General features: G+C 37.3%; 1 protein-coding gene across 2 annotated transcripts; it reads right to left on the bottom strand.

The window, feature by feature from the left end:
* Positions 1 to 4,914: 4,914 nt before the first annotated feature.
* Positions 4,915 to 18,977, bottom strand: LOC136240562 (uncharacterized). 2 transcript variants are annotated; one of them, XM_066031559.1, is made up of 7 exons: positions 18,487 to 18,977; positions 16,799 to 16,945; positions 16,513 to 16,591; positions 13,177 to 13,205; positions 12,895 to 13,050; positions 6,923 to 7,066; positions 4,915 to 5,141 (listed from the first exon to the last, which is right to left on the bottom strand). In XM_066031559.1, the coding sequence occupies exons 1-7, from the start codon at positions 18,958 to 18,960 to the stop codon at positions 5,022 to 5,024; spliced, it is 1,149 nt and encodes a 382-aa protein (XP_065887631.1). In that variant the 5' UTR covers positions 18,961 to 18,977; the 3' UTR covers positions 4,915 to 5,021. The 2 variants fall into 2 exon arrangements, with proteins under 2 accessions (XP_065887631.1, XP_065887633.1); XM_066031561.1 differs by lacking the exon at positions 6,923 to 7,066.
* Between the last annotated feature and the right edge of the window lie 3,790 nt (positions 18,978 to 22,767).

A 22,767-nucleotide genomic window follows, 5' to 3' on the forward strand; every position in this document is an offset into this window, starting at 1 on the left:
GGAGTAAGTTACAAAAATCAATAGTTACAGTAATAAATCATGCAATTTAACAAAAACTGTTCAACAATGGGAGATTCGATTGTTTCAACAGGTATAAGATATTCCAATCATTTGTTGTTCTGGGAAAAAAGTTGAATTTGTGAATTGGTCCAGGTGTGATGAAATGAAGTGGATGTTGGTGGCGTGTAGGATAGGAGGTGGTGGAAAAATACGGAGGAATCTACAAGGCTGAGTGATCATTAATAGAGTTATAGAACATTTTTAGTCTTGAAATTATGCGTCAATGTGATACGGTGGGCCACTGAAGGTCTTCATGCAAGCATAGATGTAACACTACTAGTCTATTCCAATCATAGTTGGATGTTACCCATTAAGCACGTCGTCTTTGTACCATTTCTATAGAATGAATAGAGTTCTGAACATGTGGGTCCCATACTGATGATGCATATTCTAGGGTAGAGTGGACCATGGTATACGTTTGATATTCATTGTACAATTGTAAAGATTCTGTCTAATAAAGTTTAGTATTCTTGTGCCTTTTTAGAACAATATTTTCTATAATGAGAATACTTGAATCAAATGTGAGATTATGTGACACCCAGGTAAGGATGCTGAGAAACACAGGTTAAAGGGAAATTGCCAATAATGGAAACAAAGGAGGATGGTGATAATAGTCTACTACATGTAAGAATCGCACATTTACTGACATTCAAACCCATCTGCCATACTTCTGCCCATTTAACTATAAGATTAAGATCTGATTGAAGCTGTAAGTGGTCTTGTTCACAAGTGATTGTTCGGTAAAGAATGCATGCAGTCATCAGCAAACAATCGATCAACTAAGCTGTAAAAAAGGGTGCAGCCTTCAAAAACTTGGGTGACAAAAAAATTGCTGAACAGCCAAAAATGTTTGCAATTAATTCCCATGAATTCCAGGTTACTAGGTAAGCCGACCACCACATGATAGTGAAAAGTAATGCATTACTTAAAAGCCCATAATGATGAATATTGTTCCATGGCTTATCAAACAAAGGCTATTTGTTCTGTTACAATATTCATCACTTTAGGCTGTTAAGTAATAAATTCGTTTTCACCATAATGTGGTGGTTGGCTAGTAACCTGTAACAAAAGTAACTCACCTCAGTAGCCAACTGGCCAGCTAGCTACACTGAAGAAATTCCTTACTTCTATTGTGTAACTACATTCTACTTAACAATATGATAACATTTTTATGTGTATGCATATACATACATAGTGATGTGGTGCCACATCACACATAATGATACAGGGGCGGTGGAGCAGGCCAAAGAGTGAGGGGGCCAGGCCAGCTGTAAGTTGAAGACCAAAAAAAAAAAAAAAAGGTCACAGCCTGCAATAGCCGCTCTCCACCAATTATATATCTCCTTATTTATAACTACACGTACGTAGCTAAGTAACTTGCTACACTGCTTCTCTGAATACTGTGACTGCTCTATTAGAGTATCCAGATCCTGACTGTTCTATTAGAGTATCTCGATCTTTTCTTGCAAACAGTGTCCCATAAAAGTGGGGGGAGGGGGGCATGGCCCCCCCTGTCTCCACCGCCTATGTAATGATGGGTGGCATGTAGTGATGTTGTGGTCAGACAATCAATAATGGCACCACTGGAGATAGTCTTTGATCCACATACCATGGTACATTTAGAGCTTTTAATAATAGCAACACATTACCTTTCATAAAGTGGCTTATTTGAACCATTGCTGGATAAACAGCTAGTCCTCTCCCTGGATCTACCACCATGCTGTTTAGTTATGTAGCTAAATATGCATGAGCAATATTATTATATGCATCTGCCATGTGGTACAATTTGCATTGTGTTTACAGTATATAACTGCAACAAAGAGTTTTGTTTATTTGTGCATGGCTAAGTTTCCTCATGTAAATTAATAGACTCATAAAATGTACTACTGTAGTCTATTATACGTAGTTTATATAATAACAAACATAGCTATAACAGTGAGACCTCTCTAATCTGACACCTCTATAATCCAAAGTACCTCCATAATCTTTTATGCACCAAAAAGGCCCTCTATGTAACACTACCTTGATAATACAACATCCTCACTAATCCAACACAATTTTCTTCTCCGAATGAGCATCATATTATAGAGATTTCACTACAGTATTTAGGATTTTAATTCATTAGGGATCATAAGTAATGAAGCAAAAGAGGTTGATTACAGCTGCAGATGAACTTTTAATCCCTATGGATAGCTATAGACTTTTTTTAAATGTCCACTAGTTTATCTGCATTCAAGTGTATAGGTAACCTCCCTTAGTCATTTCTATGATCCCTAATTAAAATTAAGTTTCCAGTACTCATCGTTTGTTTACATTTTTGTGGCATGATTATGACTGGTGAACCCGTGCATACTGCATTGAAAGACTAGGTAGGCACCAGAGCTTGTATAGATACATATATATGTACTCTATGATAAAAGAACATAATATTATATAACTGCAAAGGTGTATTTGTACAATGAATATCCAAGTAGTTTCATAGGTTAGCAACCAGTTGCAGCTGTTAACCATTGTACATATATGAACCCGCATCATATACAGTGCTCACACCTTTCATGGTTATAATCCAGAGTTAAGTTGTACATGTAAACAAATCGAATAAGAGAATGATGTGACATGTGTATGTGTGTGTGTCATACAGTATGGTGGTACTGCACATTACGCATTTTCTCACAAAAACACATTGACCAGAAATCAGTCTCACAATATTGTCATGGCACCTTAATTACCAGTATTGGTTAGGTACCTTTACAACCAAGCCCAAAAGTACCTTGAGTGTAACCCGAAATGCTTTCAATATATTCCTAAGAACTTTTTAAAAATATTTCCTACTCATTGACTGACTACTTAACCAACTATCTAACTAATGCTTACAGATCTGCATAACTCAATAAATGACTAAAGCTATGGGCTTTATTTTTTATTCGCCAGCTTGACAGGTGCATGCCTTTTGACATAATTATGTAATGCATCATTTTGTCTTCCTTTGTGTCCCACTTCTCTTCACTGACAGCACTAGGTGTCAGGTATAGGTAGCGTGTAATGACTTCCCTGCTGACAATCCAGGATTTTCTGTAGTGACTGGATCGAAATTCTCATACTGTTCTTCATTTGTAACTCTGTGTAATTGGCTTAAAGCATAATGATATGGTCACTTCAATTTTCAGTGATTGATAGTTAGGGCCAGCGTGTGTTTACATGCGAAATTAATTTTATGATATGCCCTAGAGTGCCATATTTTATAAACTTGGTTTCAATTAGTAATTTTTAAAGGTATTGTAATACCCAACCTTATATATACCATCCTTCAAGTGTGGAGTAAAACAATTACTGCATGATCCTGTAATACAAGATTTACTGTGCAGAATACACAGAAACTATGATTGTCTTCTCAGAGCCTCTATTCCCCAGACCATCTAGAATGTCATAAGCATCTGTTGTATGCCTCCAACACTGCGCTGTGTTACTTTCATTGCCACTCATAGACCTGCTTTACTGTTCCTGCTTTTGGCTGTGAGTCCTATTTGAGTATTGGAGTTCTGCACAAAGTTTATGTCACAAATATCAAAATACCATCAGAAAAAATCATAGCATTAAATTTTATTATCAATAAACTCAGTGCAGACCTTGGGATTAGATCTACATTGTACTGGAAGGTACTACATCTGCAACATGTCTAAATTTCACAGCAAACTGCAGTACATTCTGCAGGCATTATAGCTTTAATTTCATGTACTTCATCAGTTGCAAATAAGAAATTCTTCACACTAAAATTGCAATTGGCAGTACTAGGATAGTTTCCACATAAATCCACACACTGAATTCAGTTTGTATGGTTGCTTTAAAACTCATCTGCTTGTTGATTGTGCAATGCAGCAGAAAGTTCTGCAGCAACTGGTTTAACAAATGCCTCTGGTGTTTCAGCTGCATATGAAAGTAAATATAGGGCACTGTGTTTGTAACAGGTACATTGGCTGGCTCTTGGCTCAGCTACAGACATGCAGTTTAGACAACTTATCCTACAGTAACTGTCATACCAATTTAATTACCTGTGGTGACTTCATTTCCTTGAGTTATTTTGAGATCAACAGCAACAAGAACATTGTGTACCATAGCTATTCCACAAGTTCAAACTTCTGCTAGTCAAATTGACTTGGTAGAACCAATCACATGTGAATTTCTCAGTTTAACCCATAATAACTTGATCAAAAGCTTTTAACACCAAGTAGAAAATGCTGAAGGATGGGGGGAGGGGGGCAAGAAATCTTATAGGATAAAACGTTTATTCCACTAAGAGAAGAATGAAACTCTAGCACACAAGTAAAAATTCATTTGTATAACTTTTTCAAACCTAGGAGACTAGTAGGAGTTCTAATTTTAAAATTTTTTCTCAGATATCTAACTAGAATGTATACGTCCTTCATTCATCCAGCCAGACCAGCCTGACTTTCACAGCATTTTTGATAGTTACTTAGCAAAGTGCATGCATGCTTTGCAAAGCATGTATTAACCTAGAAAATGAGTCCGCCTATCTGAGATAAAGTTATAATTTGCAAAATTATCTATGACATTGGAGATGTGACTGTTCTATTAGAGTAGTGACTACTCTATTAGAGTGTTGTGCAAAAATTCAAACTCACTCAATTTCTTCATAGTGTAATATAAGCGCATAGTTATACAACTGTTGTCTTCTATTTGGCTTTCTATACTTCAATATGCCTTGTGAATGATTCCCAGTTTGTTTTTTAGTGTTAACTGTATGTAAGTCCAAGAAAAAGACTGGTGGGGACTTAGGCTCCCCTTCAGCCTATGCATGACAAAATTTTAAAATATCAGGAAAATTTGTAGTGATAGTAACGTTGCAACAACAAATCATTATACTGTATATCACACTTACATAGTACAGCATCACAAATAAACATGTTAGTGTAATTGAAATAAATTACAATATACAATACCTATTAACAATTAAAACATTTACGGGGTTGATTTTGAGGTTCGTGGACTTGGCATGGACTTGCAAATGGTAGCACTCTCACACTATTATCAAATCTCGAATTATTCTGTTGTTGGCGCATTATCTGTGTAAATAAATAGCACAATCTCTTGCAAGTGTAATTTCACAAAGTACATACATACTACAAAGGATGTGAGGTTTCCCAAGTTATCCTCTTACAGTAGTTTGGAAGAGCTTGGTTGATAGTACCAGGTTAGCCACTGTGAGTACTGTTATTAGCACACACCTTTGAAGTTTAAAAATGGATAGCCACACCAATACACTACACATGTATTTGCACTAGGCCTACATCAAATATGCCAGCACAATAAAAAGCATAATAAGATGGAGTGCTATGCCAGCATAAAGGGTGGATATTTCAGCTTAATTCCATGAAGACAGATCGATACTCTCTAATAGAGCAGTCAGTGGAAACTGCAAACTGCAACAGAGCACTCAAAATGTATTGGACATAGTTCTTTACATCAATACTGTATCTCTAACAGAAGTCACTTTGTAGCGAAATACTCTAATAGAGCATTCACTGATTAATATGTTCCAAGATAATTGCAAGAAATGTTAACCAAGGAGCATAAAGCAACAAGCATAATGGGAACACTGAATGAGCATAATAAATAAAAATTTGGGAATTTGCTGAAAATATTGTGGGCAAAATTTCGAGCATATTAGTTTTGACTCAGGCCTAGTTTGTACCACAGACATACAACTAGTTTGCTTATGCTTTTCACAAGTAGATTTATAGAGAAATGTTTCAGCCACTGGAAATGCTTTGGTATCACTGGCTAGAGATATGGACACACTTGGACAAATGCCAAACTTTCCACATATAATTCTTCACTTAAGTGGGTCAAACAGTTTATTAGATAGTATATTAAGGCAGGAGATATTGACCAAAATTTCATACATAGTTATGCTTTAACCAGATTTTACAAAATCAATCCAAATCACACATCAAGCAAAATCAAACTAACACCATCAGTGGATAGCTACACTATCGTACTACTAGTTCTTACCCTCAGTACTACTCAAACTGCTCAAGGCTGGTTTTAATATGTTTTCTGGGTGGTGTGGAGAAATCAAATGGTGGTTTCTGGTCTTGTGAAAGGCTTGACTTGGCAATAATCAGTGGTTACTCATGGATGACCTGATAATGTTGACCAAACATTTTTTTCTGTTGATTTTACTACATATCAGCCACTAAGAAACCACTACACAGATTTTCTACGGAAAAATTTACAAGCAGCTACAAGTATTGGAAGTGATCTGAAAGGTAATATAGATTGTTGCATCTTGTGTGTAAATTTCATATGCGTGTTTGCTATCCTTGGCGAGTTATGCTAACTTGAATTCTTTAAAATCGTTTATCTTGAAACTTCTAATGTGCAATTTAGATCACTTTTCCAAAATCCAATCACATATTATGCTGGTCACCCCCAGGAAATCAAATACAGAAGCTATAACAAGAGTTTGTTGCAGCAAAAAAAATAAGAACTGGAAGATGAAATACAAGACAAACTTTGAAGGCACATGCACATCTCTGAAATGGCTGGGCATATATGTATCACAAATTTGGAATAAAAAGTGTTCCGCCCTGAAAGACAAAATCGGTGTGTTTTCATAATTGATCTACGAATACACAAAAACTGCATTTTCTTGGCTCTTGTATAATACACACTTGTCTGTCACACATTCACACACCACCACACTATCATGTGTCTTGATACAAAGAATTGCATCACTGATAATTACGTGTTCTGTATACATGCATTAAGACTACATACCAGTAGAACAAAGCAATAACTGATATTTAATAATGTAGTGCACCTTAGAACAAAAAAATCTTACCAATTCTATCATCATATAAACAGCCTTCTCCAAATTAAGATTCTCTTTTGCAGATGTATACACCCAATTTTCACCCGACACTCTCCTTGCTAGGGTGTCTATGCTCTGTTTCGCTTTGTCACTAAAATTTCTCACCAAATCATACTGTAACATATAGCACAGTGAGAGTAATTTAAAGTCATGCATGACTACTAAATTATTTTATTAGTAGTAAGCAGAGCTACGGATACTATGAATTGCAAGAGATGATAAATATTGGAGTAATATTTCTAATTCTGGAACATTTTTAGCCGGAAAGATACCAATTTTGTAAAGTACCAATTTGGGAACTTTTAGCCAGAAGATCTTGCCATCCTCCAAGCCTTGCCGCAATTGGCAAAATGCTTACTCTGCTTATATACCATAGCAAAGGAAATATAATTGTGGGTGTTGGCTTCCGGTGTTGGATTTACTGCTGTATGAATGGGTTAAGAAATCTGCAGCAGTAGTGTTAGAAATTTTCGCTAACAGAGTAAAGAAAGTCATTCCTACTGCATGTATTGAAGGTAGACAAAAAATCAGTGAAGTGTACATACAAATCAGATGTTTGCTATAGATACAATGGACACTCAGTTATCTAAACCGTAATGGTAAAAGTGTTCAGATAAATTATTTGTTTTGGACAACTAAAGCCCATACATTTACAGGTCTCCATTGAAATACTGTAATAGAACATACACTTATACTCAAAATTCTCAAATAGAACACTCATTTTCAATTTCGAATGAACAAGGATTTGGGGTCAAATAGCTGACAGTCTGACTAAATTTACTTAATCCAACAAAAATAACTCTGCAGATCTATGAGTTATTGTCCACCTGTAAATCAAGACACACGGTAGTGTGTCGTGCAGCCCAAGAAGCCGGCATGCAACACCTGTGAGTATATTGACAGGAAGAAAGAAAACGCAATTTTCGCACCTCCGTAGCTCTGTGCTGCCTTGATAAAACAAGACGATTTTTGCTGTGGATACGCCCTCCAACTTCAGCACTCCACATTCCAAATTTGAACGAAATCGCTTCAAGTGTTCCCGAGATATGCGACTACAAAAATTGGCTTAGTTTCTTCATTTTTTTTTTCTTCTCATTTTTCTTCTCTTTTCGCACACTTACAAAAACTGCTATAAAACACGAACGCCACATCCGATCGCCTTGAAATTTGGCACACAGAAGGAGGGTATAAAGGCGCATCTCTGTAACAACTTTGGCTGAAATACGATAAACAGGCAAAGAGTTATGAGCGATTATTCACGAAAAATAACACCAATATGTTGTCACGCCTACAGGGTAAACCGCGTATGGAAAGAAGCTGAAAATCGGTGGGTGAATAGGTTAACTATTGAACCTCAAACCTTTTGTGGTTTGAAAGAAATCGAGCTAAAAACCAGGAAGATACAACGAAAAAACCAACAGTATGTAACAATTATGCAATCGAGATTAGCTAATAAAAAACAACTGCTTGCCACGCCTACCAGATAAACCGCTTGGGGTAATGCTTTGAAAATCGCTGTACAGATGGAGTTATCATCTTAGAAAGGCTCATCAATGGTGTAGAAGAATCAGACTTAAAGCCACAGAGTTATAACACGAAATCCAACTTGGTATAGCAAGTGCGAGATCGAGATGCTCTAATAGAGCAGTCATCCTAATAGAGCAGTCATCCTAATAGAGCAGTCATCCTAATAGAGTAGTAACCCTGAAGAGAATTCAAGAGATCAGCTAGAAACAAGTAAACTGTATAGAGATCAGCTACAAACAAGTCATCCAAAAACAATTCACCCTGTAGAGAGATCAGCTAGAAGAAGTTACCTTGTAGGGAGTTCATACAACTATAGAAAGAGATAGTTCAGCTAGAAGAAATCACCTTGTAGAGTTCAGCTACAAAGAAACCACCATGTAGAGAGTTCAGCTACAAACAAATCGCCCTGTAGAGAGATCAATAATAGAAGTTACCTTGCAGAGAGTTCAGCTACAAAGAAACCAGAGTTCAGCTACAAACAAATCTTCCTGTAGAGAGATTAGCTAGAAGAAGTTACCTTGTAGAGAGTTCAGCTACAAAGAAACCATCATGTAGAGAATTCAGCAGCAAACAAATCACCAGTAGAAAGTTCAGCTAGAAACAAATCTCCCTGTAGAGAGATCAGCTAGAAGAAGTTACCTTGTAGAGAGTTCATTTACAAAGAAACCACCATGTAGAGAATTCAGTTAAAAACTAGTGACCCTGTAGAGACATCAGCTAGAAGAAGTTACTTTGTAGAGAGTTCAGCTACAAAGAAATCATTCTGTAAAGAGCTTAGCTGCAAACAAATCACTTATACAGAATTCAGCTACAAACAAATCACCCTGTAGAAAGATCAACTAGAAGAAGTTACCTTGTAGAGAGTTCATCTACAAAGAAACCATCATGTGGAGAGTTCAGCTGCAAACAAATCACCTGTAGAGAGTTCAGCTACAAACCGATCTCCCTGTAGAGAGATCAGCTAGAAGAAGTTTCCTTGTACAGAGTTCAGCCACAAACAAATCACCCTGTAGAAAGATCAACTAGAAGAAGTTACCTTGTAGAGAGTTCAGTTACAAAGAAACCACTATGTAGAGAGTTCAGCCACAAACTAGTGACATTGTAGAGACATCAGCTAGAAGAAGTTACCTTGTAGAGAGTTCAGCTACAAAGAAACCATTCTGTAAAGAGCCCAGCTGCAAACAAATCACCTGTACAGAATTCAGCTACAAACAAATCACCCTGTAGAAAGATCAGCTAGAAGAAGTTACCTTGTAGAGAGTTCAGTTACAAAGAAACCACCATGTAGAGAATACAGCTACAAACTAGTGACCCTGTAGAGACATCAGCTAGAAGAAGTTACCTTGTAGATAGTTCAGCTACAAACAAATCACTCTGTAGAGAGATCAGCTAGAAGAAGTTACCTTGTAGAGAGTTCAGCTACAAAGAAACCATTCTGTAAAGAGCTCAGCTGCAAACAAATCACTTATACAGAATTCAGCTACAAACAAATCACCCTGTAGAGAGATCAACTAGAAGAAGTTACCTTGTAGAGAGTTCATCTACAAAGAAAGCATCATGTGGAGAGTTCAGCTACCTGTAGAGAGTTCAGCTACAAACCAATCTCCCTGTAGAGAGATCAGCTAGAAGAAGTTTCCTTGTAGAGAGTTCAGCCACAAACAAATCACCCTGTAGAAAGATCAGCTAGAAGAAGTTACCTTGTAGAGAGTTCAGTTACAAAGAAACCACCATGTAGAGAGTTCAGCCACAAACTAGTGACCTTGTAAAGACATCAGCAAGAAGAAGTTACCTTGTAGAGAGTTCAGCTACAAAGAAACCATTCTGTAAAGAGCCCAGCTGCAAACAAATCACCTGTACAGAATTCAGCTACACACAAATCACCCTGTAGAAAGATTAGCTAGAAGAAGTTACCTTGTAGAGAGTTCAGTTACAAAGAAACCACCATGTAGAGAATTCAGCTACAAACTAGTGACCCTGTAGAGACATCAGCTAGAAGAAGTTACCTTGTAGATAGTTCAGCTACAAACAAATCACCCTGTAGAGAGATCAGCTAGAAGAAGTTACCTTGTAGAGAGTTCAGTTACAAAGAAACCACCATGTAGAGAATTCAGCTACAAACTAGTGACCCTGTAGAGACATCAGCTAGAAGAAGTTACCTTGTAGAGAGTTCAGCTACAAAGAAACCATTCTATAAAGAGCTCAGCTGCAAACAAATCACCTATACAGAATTCAGCTACAAACAAATCACCCTGTAGAGAGATCAGCTAGAAGAAGTCACCTTGTAGAGAGTTCAGCTACAAAGAAACCACCATGTAGAGAGTTCAGCTGCAAACAAATCATCCTGTAAAAAAATCAGCTACAAACAAATCACCCTGTAGAAAGATCAGCTAGAAGAGGTCACCTTGTAGAGAGTTCAGCTACAAAGAAACCACCATGTAGGGAGTTCAGCTAGAAGAAGTTACCTTGTAGAGAGTTCAGCTACAAAGAAACCATCATGAAGAGAGCTCAGCTGCAAACAAATCTCCCTGTAGAGAGTTCAGTTAGAAAAAGTTACCTTGTAGAGAGTTTAGCTACAAAGAAACCATTCTGTAAAGAGCTCAGCTGCAAATGAATCACCTGTACAGAATTCAGCTACACTACAAACAAATGACCCTGTAGACAGATCAGCTAGAAGAAATTACCTTGTAGAGAGTTCAGCTACAAAGAAACCACCATGTAGAGAGTTCAGCTGCAAAGAAATCACCCTGTATAAAATTCTGCCACAAACAAATTGCCCTGTAGAAAGATCAGTTAGAAGAAGTTATCTTGTAGAGAGTTCAGCTACAAAGAAACCACCATGTAGAGAGTTCAGCTAGAAGAAATTACCTTGTAGAGAGTTCAGCTACAAAGAAACCATCATCTAGATAGTTCAGCTGCAAACAAATCACCTGTAGAGAGTTCAGCTACAAACAAATCTCCCTGTAGAGAGATCAGTTAGAAGAAGTTACCTTGTAGATAGTTCAGCTACAAAGAAACCATTCTGTAAAGAGCTCAGCAGCAAACAAATCACCTGTACATAATTCAGCTACAAACAAATCACCCTGTAGAGAGATCAGCTAGAAGAAGTTACCTTGTAGAGTGTTCAGTTACAAAGAAACCACCATGGAGAGCTCTGTAATAAATATATGTATTATATATATATAATTTGTACATTTACTGATAAAATCAGAAATATTTAAGGTACATCTGCTTCATCTTTTCTTCTTCCTGTGGTAAAGAAAAAAACATAGGTTAAAAAAGTCCCAAAGCTGGCCATAGGCCGGCTTTGGGGTATACAAATACAAAAAGAAGTGAAATCTAATCCAAAACAGCCAAACTGTAAAAAAAGTGTGCAGCCCTCAAAAAGGCTATGGTGAAAAAAGATGTGAAATCCAAGGTGGCGGCCAAGAAATGGCTGTGATGGTAGGTTAATGGTAAAAATTTTAATAACGACAATTCAGGTGAATTTTGGTGCTGCTTACAGTTTGGCTGTTTTGGATTAGATATGTATTACATGATTGTATAAAATGTACATCTACTGATAAAATCAGAAATATTTAAAGTATTTAACATTTGTTTCATCTTTTTCTTCTTCCTGTGGTAAAGAAAAAAAAAGATAGGTTAAAAAAACCTCAAAGCCGGCATACAAATACAAAAAGAAGTGAAATCTAATCCAAAACAGCCAAGCTGTAAAAAAAGAGTGCGGCCCTGAGAAAGGCTATGGTGAAAAAAGATGTGAAATCCAAGGTGGCGGCCAAGAAATGGCTGTGATGGTAGGTTAATGGTAAAAATTTTAATAACGACAATTCAGGTGAATTTTGTGCCAAGACCAAGCGGCACCAAAATTCACCTGAATTGTTGTTATTAACATTTTTACCATTAACCTACCATCACAGCCATTTCTTGGCCGCCACCTTGGATTTCGCATCTTTTTTCACCATAGCCTTTCTCAGGGCCGCACTCTTTTTTTACAGCTTGGCTGTTTTGGATTAGATTATCATTACATTAACTTCTGTTACACTGGGCTTGTGAAAAGCAAACCAGACTATCAAGCCCTAGCTGATTTTGATTGTGAAATTTGGTACTTTAGTCTGTAGCCTTGTGTTCTTGGGGAAAAATCAAATCTGCTGTCAAGGGTTACAATACCAGTTTTCCCACATTTTTGTTATCAAGATACTTAGTAACTGAGTGATAGACTATTCTACTGATTGTTCTATCAGAGTAAGTGACTGCTCTATTAGAGTATCTTGATCTAGAATGTATTTTTGTGCCATTCTGATTTAGTAACCATAACACTTAATTTGGAATATGTACTTTGTAGCATATACACATAAACAAAAATAACACACCGAGTAACATCAATGTACATTCTCTGACATTACATGCTCAATCAATACCTTTGCTCCAACTAAAAGACAAATTGGGTTATCATTTACTTCTTTTAAACGATCAAAAGAACGTTTTGCCCGATCAATGCTCAATGTACAGTCATCATTATATATTTGATCCAAGTCAACAAAAATCATAGCACCACTTGAATTTCGATAGTATACCTGATCCAGTAAGTGTTCCATTTGTAGTCAATGTGTGGTTATCATAAAACACAAAAATACAGCAAATAAATTACAGGTACACTTATGTATACACAATATTGTTAAATCGACCACAAAATGTTTTACCTTGACCATAGAATCAAACCTTTCTTGCCCTGTACAAAAGTATAAAAATTTTATAATTTAGGCACAAACGCAACAATACAATTTAATTATTAACAGCTTTGGTATTGACTGAAGAAACTGGTAACTTGTTTGTAAATATAGTTGTGTCCGCCTATATCACAGCCTGATGATGTAAGAAAAAGGGGTCTACATGATTCGTAAGGCTTTGCAATTTACTTTGCCATCATCAAATAATAATAAATATCCACTGACCACTGTATATCAACTGGTATACTTTAGAAAAGGTCTCCGGCTACATGTATGTAGCTGCATCAGCATAAATGGCCATTTTGACAAAGTGTTGACCGTCTTAATGTCGTTAAACTATTGCTATTAGGGATAACGAGTACAAATGTAACACATTACATGACAGAGTAACAAGTAATGGATATTACATCTGGAAATTGTAATGCATTCTTTTTACTTCTTTTTAATGCGTTTTGTATCCAGCACATTTGGTCGCATTTTGAGTAAACGACACTCGAGACAGCATAGCAGGCATGAACAGATGTGATAGTGTTTGCAAGTGTCCTTGAAGCCAAGATGCTACAACAAAGCACCTGAAATGCACCAGAGAGAAATGAGTGCCCTATTTGTGTCACACAAGCACTTGTGGCTGGTTGTATGTATATAGGCTGGGAGTTGTATTTGGTAGTTTGGACTTAACTTTATAGCTTGTAATGAACAAACGTAATATGCAATATTATTACTAGTTACTGCCCCCAGAGTAATATGTAATACAGTATGTAACTTGCTACTTTTTTCTGGGAGTAATAAGTAACTGTAGTATGTTATGATACTCAGAATAATGAGTTATATGTAATATATAGTATATTAAAAATTATAAATTTAAAAATGAAGTAGGAATCCAAGCGATAAAAAGTAGTGAAACAAGATATGAACAATGGTAGCTATTCAGTATAGCTCAGTGGGAAATCCCTACTTTGGCATGGCATAACAATTATTTTGTGTTCAATGCCAAAGTAGGATTTCCCACTGAGCTATACTGTAATAGCTACCATTGTTCATCTCTTGTTTCACTACTTTTTATCGCTTGGATCCCCACTTCACTTTTAAATTTATAATTTTTAATATACTATTTTGTTTAGTTTTCTGATAAAACTACAACTAGCTATAAACAGGTGACTGTTCTATTAGGGTGACTGCTGTATTAGAGTATCTCGAGTCAGCCTGGAAAGATGTGTGCTTTCCCAAAAAAGGGATGTGGTCATTGTGGTTTCAATTGATTCATATAGTATTAGATAAGAGAATCTCGAATCCAAGCTTGAATCAGCCTACCAACTTGAAGGTGTGTGGTCACAAATACAGCTAGCGTAAAAGGGGCATGGTCATCGTGGTCTCGATCGATAGATCAATAATACGTAGAATAAAGAATGGGTGTGATGTTGTGACCTATTGTGTAGTACCGGTACTTCCGTACAGTAGCATAGTCTAAGCACCTTAAATAATTTAGTGTCGCATCTATTATGCTGCTTAAAGAAAGTGTTATATGGAAAATTAACACCTCGATATGGTTTCGTTGGATGAAGAAGAAGACAAGCAGCCTGACTGAAGATAAAAGAAAAGACAAGGCACACAGGGCGTACACTCATCAGAACCCCAAAAGGCACATCCCACCGGTGAGTTTGTTGTTGTGGCATAAAATGGTGACCATGTGCTGCTTTGTTTGGGCTCTAGGCTTGCGACTGTGGTGAGTGAGTGAGTGAGTGGGTGAGTGAGTGAATGGGTGAGTGAGTGAGTGGGTGAGTGAGTGAGTGAGTGGGTGAGTGAGTGAGTGGGTGAGTGAGTGAGTGGGTGAGTGAGTGGGTGAGTGAGTGAGTGAGTGAGTGAGTGAGTGAGTGAGTGAGTGAGTGAGTGAGTGAGTGAGTGAGTGAGTGAGTGAGTGAGTGAGTGAGTGAGTGAGTGAGTGAGTGAGTGAGTGAGTGAGTGAGTGAGTGAGTGAGTGAGGCAGTGAGACGAAATTCGAGTTTTGACAATTTTTTTAAAATTCTATATCCGGCCGCCAGTAAGCATTTTCTTGTTTTTAATGCTACATTTGATGCTAGATGGACTAATATTATTCCGTAAAGGTGATTTTCGTCGCATAAGAAGTTTCTAAGATAGTTTTTAAAAGGCAATATTTTTGGTGGCGTGTGTCATTTTGGGGGATTCCTACTTAAACAGTACTACCGTACTGTTTGATTACATTATTAGAGTAAAGATCCCAACTATGGCTATTGCATGCGTACATAAAACCACTTTATCCATGGTGCATGTTGTGTTACATATGTTGCCTTTTCATTATTAACCTGATTAAAGACACAAGACATCAATTAATAGGAAATTAATGCCTTGAATTCACATTTAAATGTTACTTCATAATCAAGCCTTCTAATGTTAAGAACAGTGCATTAAAAAGAGAACAGCCATGTAAAAGCCATCATGTCAACAAAGCAGTATAGTTGATACCCACACAAAAAAAATGCAAAAACATGGAGAAGCAATTACTTTTTAAGATGAAGTTATTGTTCACTTATGAAGTATTTTGACTGCTCTATTAGGGTATTTGAGCTTTGAGTATTCTATTACAGTATGTTAATCTTTTTCATGGTTTTCAGCCCCATTCCAAGAAGAATTTCGGCAAGATATCATCAGGTTACCACCCCACCTTTCCACCAACTATGTCTCACATACAGAGTTTTGTAATGATTTAAATACTTCTATAATTACACCTGTGCATTATAATCACATGATTCCTGCACAGTACACAATATCAATACAGTACAGTTGTACTGTATATTATGGATTATGGAGGTTTGGGTTTTTCTGGCCAAAAGTATCATACACTTTTTTGTTTACTTTCATAATTTATGACTGGTAAACCAACGCATATACCACATCAAAAGAAAGAATGGTACGCTGCTGTACTTGGTGCAAAGGACACATCTCAGACCAAAGCAATGTCAAACAGTGAAGAAATCAAGTCTGTAGCATTAACCATTGTCAAGTTATGCTTGGCTGAAGGTACGCGTTAGATGGTTAGTCAGAAATTCAAAATTTTTAAAATTCCATAGAAACTTGTTGGAAGGATTTGTGGTTGCTCTGAAAGCATTTTTGAGCTTGGTTATGCCTAACCAATTACGCCAAGCCGATATGAAGAAAACGTAAGGCTGGTCATTGAATGATATCCATGAGCAAGAAAATCCAAACCTCCATGCATGATCCCCACTATAAAGTATTATCGTACTGTATGAATAAAAAACACTTTATAGTACATTAACACATTTACATATATACCTGCTGTATCCAGAAAAGTAACTTGAATGGGTACATCATTGTAAAAGTAATATACTGTTGGGATATGCTGACAGCCTACCTATGAAATACTATGTTAAAGAAATTAAGACTCAAAATTCCTTTTACAAATCCATGTATGTCCTTCTTGCAGGATTCAGTGCTTTATGGACCTTTATCTCCCAAATTTTCAGTTATACAGTTTACGAATTAAAGTAATTCCACAGTAAAAGTTGTAAATGGAAAACCCTACACAGTTTGTGTTACAATATACACAATACAAAGATACAGTTGGTAGTGATGTTTGAAAACCTTTCCCATTGTAGCATGATAGGAAACATGATTTTCCAGCCCCAGATCCTCCAGCTGTAATTATCTTTAGATCTATGGCTGCAGAATGCTTGTGAAGAACCTTTTCAATTCTACCTATATCAAGCTAACACACATATACACTGTTAAAACATACATATACCACTTTAGCGTGAGCGTTCAAAGGCACCACTTAAAGTTTAACTCACATATTACCCGGGAAATCATGGGAATGCAGTTTGCACATGGCTTTGATTCCCAGTTCAATGATATGATCAGTGTTGGGAGTAACGCGTTATATAATAATGCATTATGTAATATTATTACTTTTGTGGTAACTAAGTAATATAACAAAATACACTATAAAAATGGGTAATATAACTCAAGTTACTTTACTTACAAATGTAACGCGTTACCTAAGTAATATAGTTACTGTAACAAGTCTAATATTACGTAATATTATTACTACAAGTAACGAAGTTACTAATCTTGTTAGTTATCCTCTGAGTAACACCTAACCACAACAAAGTAACGAAGCCTACTGAATGAAGTTTATTCACCAGCTTCTTACTTATAACCAAGATTTGCACATTGTCCAACAACGCAATCATGTCACGTGATAAAGTGGTAGTTTCACACGTGACAGCTTAAGGCTCCACAAAGTAATATAATATGTAATATTATTACAGTTACTTTATTTTATGAGTAATATGTAACTGTAACTAAATAGTTCAGTTGCAAGTAATATGTAATATGTATAACTAGTTACTTTTACAAAGTAACTTTCCCAACACTGGATATGATACGCTTTGACTCATTATATTAAGCGAAACAGAATATTTAATTGTGGGTTCAGGTTTACAGGCTCAGTGTAGTTGCTAAGTTTCGATTAGTTGACAGTTAATAAATGACGAATAATCAGTAAAAAATTGTTTGGGTGATGCATGGATGCATATTTCCAGTCGTTGAGCAGACCACAGAACAACTAGGGAGTAACTTATAATCCTGACTTCTAAACTTAATGTATTAACTTACTTACTGTCCCAATAGCAAAGTTAGTAGGTTTAATGTAGTATAAGAGTTTTTAGATCTACTGTACTTTAAAATTTGATTTAGTCCGGGGATAAATTTGGAGCCCCTCAGCAGCCTGCTTTCCACCACCTATAATTGTATCTATATCTGAACAATCAGTACTTGAGACAAGTCTTTTAGAATCCACCTCAGATTTCACACCCCATTATGAAATACACACTCATGGTACAATTGATTCCACTTTTGCATCCTAAACTTGAGTTGTATAGGTCTTAAATATACAAGTTCCAAGCCGTACATAATAGAAGGAAGTCAATAAAGGTTGGTAAACAGATGCACGTCCTTGGACATCCGGTATACTGGATGTCTGAAGACGTGCATCATGAACCCATCTTTTACCAACCATTATTGACTACATGTACACATACCAGGTAATAATTAATTGATTTTAATAGGTAATAACTGATTTAAATGACTGACTCTTTCTCAGTTAACGTTTCTAATTATTGTAGTAATGTACATGTATGATTTTTTTTTCCTGAGCACATCAGCAGTGCTGGCTGCTCAGTAATAATAATAAATAAATAAATAAATCCCTTGCCAATGTAAGTACATCAAATCATGTGAGACACTTACTAATGAAAATGTGGGAGAAAACTGCCTCTGCCGCACTACTTGTGAAGCAGTCATTGATGCCCCTATCCATTTTCGTCCAGGGTTTGGTTGAAACTTAGTGGAAGATCTCCATGTATTTGTTGATGATGTGGTTAAATCCATTCGGATTTGCATCATTTTGTTAACGATGCTACCATGGCTACATTTCTGGTTGCTAGTGTTACTCAGCGAGGTTTGAATGGCATCAACCCATTTAACGAACTCTTCGTCCTCCTCAGCAGCGATAAGATTGAGTACTGTTCGGATCTCGGGGGTCTCCCCGCCTCTTAGAATGCAGACTTTTGATAACTGTAAACGCTTTATCTTGCACTGGCAGTTGAACTCTTTATACAGTATGTCTAAATCAGTCTTACTCACTAACTCTTCAAAACATTCTTCAAACATTCTTCGCGTTATCTTGGTTTCATCGTCCTTGACTCTGTTGACTCTCGCCATGATCCTGATTTTTTAAAAATCCCCAATGACGTAACTTATTTATATACAGGAGATTTCCAGGAATTACGCCTGAAACCCACTTACATACACATGTCCTTATAAGGTTGTCAGGTTTCCTGTTTCAGAGGTAGATGGGAATTTCCTTCATTGCAATAGCTACGTGTATACGTAGCTAAAGTCTACAGCCAGTAGCTACTGGGCTGAATCATATTTTAGATAATCTATGGCTGAATTTTCTTCACATTTTAAAGGTAAATTAAAGGTAAGTTACCAGCCAGATAATTATTTAACCAGTTAGTTAGTCCACCACAGGATGTGGCAGTGTGATTTCCTACAAGGGGTTCGGGTGTTATATCAGAAAAATCCCTCACAGCCATGGTATATATAACTATTACATAGCTAAGACCCACATGAATGGTACACAGTATAACTTACTGTGCACACACTGCGTACATAATCACATGCTTAATGTTATTACAGTAGTATGGCTTTGTGTGTGTGTGTGTGTGTGTGTGTGTGTGTGTGTGTGTGTGTGTGTGTGTGTGTGTGTGTGTGTGTGTGTGTGTGTGTGTGTGTGTGTGTGTGTGTGTGTGTGTGTGTGTGTGTGTGTGTGTGTGTGTGTGTGTGTGTGTGTGTGTGTGTGTGTGTGTGTGTGTGTGTGTGTGTGTGTGTGTATACCAATTGAAGTTCCAGGTGGGACTTCAGGTGCCCACACATCTTCACCTGCGAGACATGGTACAGCCTCCTGCGGGTCACTAGTCCTGCCCCAAGAGGGCATGCCTGCACATAGCAGCAGAGTAATGTACAGGTGCCCCAGTGCTGGCCATTGGGCAGTGTGACTATGTAGCAGCAGCTGAAGGCTTTGCTTTTTAATTTGCTTTGGGTGCGTGTGTACCCAATTAGCAAGTGCATGCATTGGCTTGGTAATCAAAAGATTCCAGGTTTAATGCTCAGTTGTTGCACATTGTTTCCTCGAGCAAAAAACTTCACTCACACTTATTAGTACTGCTCCATGGCCAGCTCATAACCTGGTGTTAACTTGGGAAGCTAGCATCCCACCAAGCTGTAACATCATAAGATATCTACGGCCTGCTGCAGGCTACTAGTCATGCCCCAGGAGGATTTTCTTGTGCTGACTCATAGCACTTGAATATAGCACACAGGTCTCCCAGTGCTGGCTCACTGGATAGGTGTGATCATGCTAACATGGTAGCCAAAGGCTTTGCTTTGTGAATAGTGCATTTTGTGTGTATGCATATGTGTGTGTGTGTGTGCGTGTGTGTGTGTGTGTGCGTGCGTGTGTGTGTGCGTGCGTGTGCGTGTGTGTGTGTGTGTGTGTGTGCATTTACATGCTGTGTGAGAGATTACTGCCAAGTGGTGGAGCAGTGGCATACAGTTATGATTCTCAGTTATGCATGTCCAGGTGCTGTTGTTGTTATTTCCTAGGGCAAAAAATCACACACACACACGCACATGCACACACACACATTAACACACAATAGTAAAAGATATGCAAAGCCTTTTGCTACAGTACCAACCTATACAGCATGGTCATGCCTACAATTACGTCAGCACTGGGGCACCTGTATTCTGCTAATGCTCCTGGAGTAGGACTGGTCTAAAACCCACAGGTGGTTGTGTCAAGTCTCATAGTAAGAGTTCATAATATATAAAAAAGACTCTTGTTGAACTCTTGCTCATAGGTTATGGTGCGAGCACAAGATGATCCATCTGAACTTTTACCCATTATGTAAGCTAGATATGTACAGTTGGCATTTTGTTTCCCCAGATAATACCAAGTCTCTGGGTTTCCATATTATAGCTACCTGACCATAGCTGAATGGAACAATATGAGTAATTTTGTGTGTGCGTGTGTGTGTGTGTGCGTGTGTGTGTGTGTGTGTGTGTGTGTGTGTGTGTATGTGTGTGTGTGTGTGTGTGAGACAGCATAGCCAAGTGGTTAGAGCATCTGCCTGGTGATTGAAAGGTCCCAGGTTCAATTCCCGGTTATGCCACTTTAGTGTTGTTGTTTCTTTGAGCAAGAAACCAAGCTGCAAGAAACTTTACTCACATTGCTCCAGTATACCCAGCTGTTAATAGGGACCTGGTGGCCTGGTGTCAACTGGGAAGCAGCCCACCCAGCTGTAACATCAATGGGTACCTGGTATAACTGGGGAAGCAAATGCCCAACTGTCCTCGTCTCGCTTAGCGGTGTTGAGGTCATTGTAGAACTTAGGGTTCTGCGACCTCTCTCCATGAGACCTCCTGCGGGTTACTATAGTCCTGCCCCAGGAGGATTTGCCTGCAAAAGGCTCAAGTGCCTGAGTGGTGCCGGCACAGGCATCCCAGTGCTGGTTCGCTGGTGGCAGTAGCTGTGTTTCATACGGCTGCCATATGCTTTGCTCTGCTTTTGCTTTTGTGTGAGGCAGCATAGCCAAGTGGCGACACCATCCTAGAAGCAATTGAAAGGTCCCAAGTTCAATGCCCAGTCATGTCCAAATGTAATTGTTGGTATATGACTTATCAACTTCTCTACATCATCATGACCAGATGCATGTACGTTTGTGTGCAACATAAATGTCATTAGCTATCTGGTAGGAAACAGTCTCAGATTTGAACATCAATATAATTATATAGCGTTATAATGTTCATGAATTATGGCTTTATAACTATCTTAATGCTAATGGTAGCAGCATTTAAATTCCTATTTTCATGCAAATGATGCATGTACTATTGATAGATCCTGAATGAAATACATACATGCACAGTTTAACTAGCTATATCAAGAATTTAAGAGACTGGTACAATAATACAGGATGTGCTCATATGCTCCTGATATTGCCTGCACCATTAATGTAATTTTAAAATTTATATCATATTAACAGTGAATCTACTGTCACCACTGTGTAGATACAGTAAATTGGTACGTATATATGATTGCATTAGTTATGTAAATGTACTGTATGTGCATGTCTTGACTGTTTAATAAGCACAAAGCTAGAGTTCTTATCAATGTACAGTTCATCTATGTGCAATGGAATATATAATAATTACTTGCATTGAATTGTACAGTAACTTACCAAAATCATTCATCGCCTGCATAGCTACAAGTGTACCTACTGTACCTATTTCTACAATAACTACTGTTTAATTTTGTTCAAGTCGATATTTTTGCAGGCATATACTACCTCCTGAAGTATTTTCAATCCCTCTGTTCAATGGGCAGTGAGGTATAATTTATCACTTACATGCTGTACTGATTTGATTCCAACTAAATTATCTTTATTCACATCATGCTATGAAGGTTTCAAAAATGGTGGCAAACTTTTTTGATCAAGGATAACTGAAACCAGACATGATAATTTTAAATACCGGTACTGCATATTTGTATATATAATCAATTTTGAAAACTCACTCAGTTGCAGAACTAAAGAACCCTTAAAAATCAGTTTATCTCCTATAATAAGATGATAATTAGTTTATGATTTACGGACTGCCAAAGCTGATTTAATAGTTATTATTTTAATGTACAAAATAAACTGAAGCCACATCCTTTTTGTGATGCAAAGTATGGATATCTATATACTAAGAGAATCTATAGAGGGACAAATACAGGTTTTTGAATTAGTGTTGATGGTTATGTACCACACTTGACATATGCACATACTGATTCGGAACTATAGCTTGCGTAAATGAAATGTGTTAGGGCTACAAATTATTATTTTGTTGAATATGTATGCAACCAGGCATCAATAGTGCAGCAGCTTTCACACTGTCTCTGTGTTTTACACCTAGCTACATAATAGC

The sequence above is a fragment of the Dysidea avara genome, chromosome 12, assembly GCF_963678975.1.
Source record: "Dysidea avara chromosome 12, odDysAvar1.4, whole genome shotgun sequence".
Classification (NCBI taxonomy): Eukaryota; Metazoa; Porifera; class Demospongiae; order Dictyoceratida; family Dysideidae; genus Dysidea; species Dysidea avara.